This window comes from Poecilia reticulata, linkage group LG14 (genome assembly GCF_000633615.1).
Source record: "Poecilia reticulata strain Guanapo linkage group LG14, Guppy_female_1.0+MT, whole genome shotgun sequence".
NCBI classification, from domain to species: Eukaryota; Metazoa; Chordata; class Actinopteri; order Cyprinodontiformes; family Poeciliidae; genus Poecilia; species Poecilia reticulata.
The window spans coordinates 4,392,465-4,395,671 of record NC_024344.1 but is presented as its reverse complement, the minus strand read 5'-3'; the positions used below and the strand labels follow the sequence as shown (position 1 = coordinate 4,395,671).

The 3,207-nt window shown below is 38.6% G+C and overlaps 1 protein-coding gene across 1 annotated transcript in view; it reads left to right on the top strand.

The window, feature by feature from the left end:
- Nucleotides 1-3,201, top strand: part of LOC103475691 (von Willebrand factor A domain-containing protein 7-like) — a 12,284-nt gene extending 9,083 nt beyond the window's left edge. The window contains exons 10-14 of the mRNA XM_008427496.1: nucleotides 363-614; nucleotides 2,030-2,099; nucleotides 2,203-2,295; nucleotides 2,372-2,652; nucleotides 2,752-3,201. Coding sequence (XP_008425718.1) covers nucleotides 363-614; nucleotides 2,030-2,099; nucleotides 2,203-2,295; nucleotides 2,372-2,652; nucleotides 2,752-3,078 — 1,023 coding nt within the window. The 3' untranslated portion in view covers nucleotides 3,079-3,201. The remainder of the gene's footprint in view (nucleotides 1-362; nucleotides 615-2,029; nucleotides 2,100-2,202; nucleotides 2,296-2,371; nucleotides 2,653-2,751) is intronic.
- The last annotated feature ends 6 nt before the right edge of the window (nucleotides 3,202-3,207 follow it).

Below are 3,207 nucleotides of genomic sequence, written 5' to 3'. Positions count from 1 at the left end.
ATTTAAAAATAGTCATACTATTACTAGAATAAAGTCACAATGTTATGAGAATTAAGTTGTGCAAGAATAAAGTCTGTATTTTGAGAATAAAGTTGTAATATTATTAACATTACATCATCCAATCATTATTTTCCTGATTGTTTCTGCTATATTTTTTTATATTCATTTAAATATACTTATTATTTTCACTGCCTTCTAGAGTTGCTGCTTTTTACATTTTGTTTTGGTTTCTTACACATTGACAATAAGTCTATCTTATTCTCATGTCATTGTATTTTTTTGTTATTTAACTAGCGTAGCCCAAATACTCTGCCACATTTTTGAGGGTAAATATTGATATTKTTATCGTCACTCTTTTACAGGTGACTGATTTAACTCCACCAGTGTGTAAACAACTTAGCCCGCAGAACAGATGCTCTAAAAACTGCGACAAGTTCATGTGGGAGGTCTCCGTCCAGGTGAGCGATGGTGTTAACGGGACGGGTGTGGACAGCGTCAGTCTCAGAGAAGGCAGCGGCTCGTTGAACATCACCACAGCAGCTGATAACACAACGCTGGTGACTTATGTGGCTTCCTGCTGCTCGTCTAAAATGCAGCTGGTGGCTGTGGATCAAGTAGGAAACGTGGAAATCTGCAGTTACTCTGCTGCATCTTGGTCCTCAAGAGTGGATTACTCAGTTTTACTTGTCTTTGTCTTCACATTGCTGAAAGTTTCCCTGTAGCCCCGGACTGTGATCGTCTGAATTTTCCAACTTATGAATCATGTTGGAAAATTGGGCCCTAACTAAATGTCAGTTTTTTTTGCCTTTTCACAGAATTGAACAGAAAATTAAGTTTTTGATTTCAAAACCAATTATTATTACACAAAACAACAACTATGTCATGCCTGAAGGTGGCACCGATATGGAAATACACCAAGATGTTCGTCTGAACTTAAAGTTGAGTGTTGCAGTTTTTTGTAGAAATCCTTACATACAAAACAATTCAACTGCACATTCAATTAGAAAACCTTCTGTAAAARTAAACAACCAGTTCTGGACCCGGTCCGGTTCTGGACCGATCCTGCTGCACTTTATCTCCTTCCAGAATCAACGTTAAGCTGACGAACATCACAGCCGACTCTGCTGTCAGAAAATATTTCAGTATTTTTTCTCATCTAAAAATATATTTAATGCATCATAAAAGTTTAACATTTCTTGTTGGTCGTCTCACACAGTGACATTTTACAGGCCTTTGTTTGTAAAATAATTTGTAATTTTGATGATTATGGGTAACTATAGATTATTTCAGAAACCTGACTTTAGAGCTTAAAAATCTATTTTTGGTTAGTTTGTGATACTCTTATTTTCAAAGACACTCCTCAGGTTTTCTTAAATTGTGAACCATAATCATTAAAACTAACAAAATAAAAGCTTGATATATGTGTAATAATCTTGAATAAAATAAAAAATTGACTGACTTTCTGAGATGACTGGCTGGACATATTGCACTTGAACACAATATTTTAATTTCTAAGTCTGAGATGTACTGGTGCTTAACTCCAGTTTTCCTTAGTGGGTAAAGTGGGGTTGGGTCTTTGGGTTCCTTGGTTCTGCTCCTTTGGAGGTTCCGTTACTTTTTATTCTGGATGTTTATCATGTTTATTTTCCCTGTTTGCATCTGAGAAACTGATTTAAAATAAACCTTGATTCAGAGTTTCTTTTTAAATGTTTTCTTTCCCTCTGTATCGTTGATGTTTCATGTTTAATTATTCACGGTTTTGCAGTTGTGCTAAGAATATTCCCCTCCTGTAAATCAGCTGGGCCCCAGCGGGGAGCTAATCAGTCACTCTGCACAGAAACGGGCAGTAAATCAATCTTGAAGGYGTTCTGACTGGATTCCAGCACTCAGATATCAGAAAGCTGCTTTTCCCTCTAATTATGTTCAGCACAGGAAAACATGAACCCTCCTCACCAGGGGTGAAAGTAGTTTTAAATTTTTGGGGGTACTATGACAAAAAAATAAATAAATAAATATATATATANTGAAGCTGCTGACGGTAGCTGGAGTTTGGGAAATAAGAATAGTGTCAARAAATTCCTACAGTCTGAAAGTTGTAGGTAAAGCTCTGATTTTAACTGTTAAATGTTACAGAATGATTGAAAAAGTGGTTAAATAAAAAGGTTGGATAACGTAATTCATGATATTTTTCTGCGTTTACAGGAGAGAGCTCCATTGACTTCCTGTTTGACTTCATTKTGGATTCTGACGGTCCGTTTGGAGGATTTGATGTAATTGACAATCGACCCACAGCTGGTAATATAAACAGTTTGGATGTATTGAAAATTAACCGGCTTTGGATCAAAAAACGTTTCTTTTCTTGTCTTTGAAGGACAAAATGCCAGTCTGCTGGTGACGCTGTTTGGAAGCGACTCTGCCATGGTGACAGAGGTCATGCTGGTTGAATCGTCGGGTTCTGGTCAGGTTAACGGCACCGTGGAGGCCCAGGGGGGAGGAGAATATATCGTCCGCTTCAACAGGATCCCATCGGTTGAGTTTGTTGTGCTTSTGAAGGGCCAGAACAACAATGATGGCGTCTCCAGAGCTTCTTCAGGGATCTTCCAGAGACAGTCGACCACCAGCCTGAGAGCCTCTGGTCTCACGGTCACTGTTGTAAGTGATACAAATAAAAAACAAAATCTTTAAATATTTAAAATATACCAGTATCTCTGTTCTTGTGTCTTAAATGTGCTCGTTGTATTATTTTTTTAGGATGAGTTAGACATCGTGGTGGAGCCAGGAACACTAAAATCAGTTCATTTCTCTGTGATGACAACCGGCGAAGGAGGACGCTTCACCATTCAAGCCACCAATGATCAAGACCTCCCGCTGTTTTACCCAACCAATTTACTGCTGAGTGCTGGAGGCAGYGCCAACGGGACAGTGAACRTCACAGCTCCTGCCGACACGCCGTCCGGTACCGTCGTTACGCTGACCGTTGMGGCCGTGGCTCCTGGAGGTGCAGACACCAACTACGCTGTCCTGCATCTCACCGTCCTGCCAAAAGTAACACGTCATTTTGTTCTTCATACATTTTAAGACATCRTTGTATKATGAAGAATTAGGGCCATGCTAACAAAAAACCAATAGAAATTACGAGAATAAAGTCATAAAATTATGAGAATAAAAACGTACAAGAAAAACGTCATAATGTTTTGAGAATAAAGT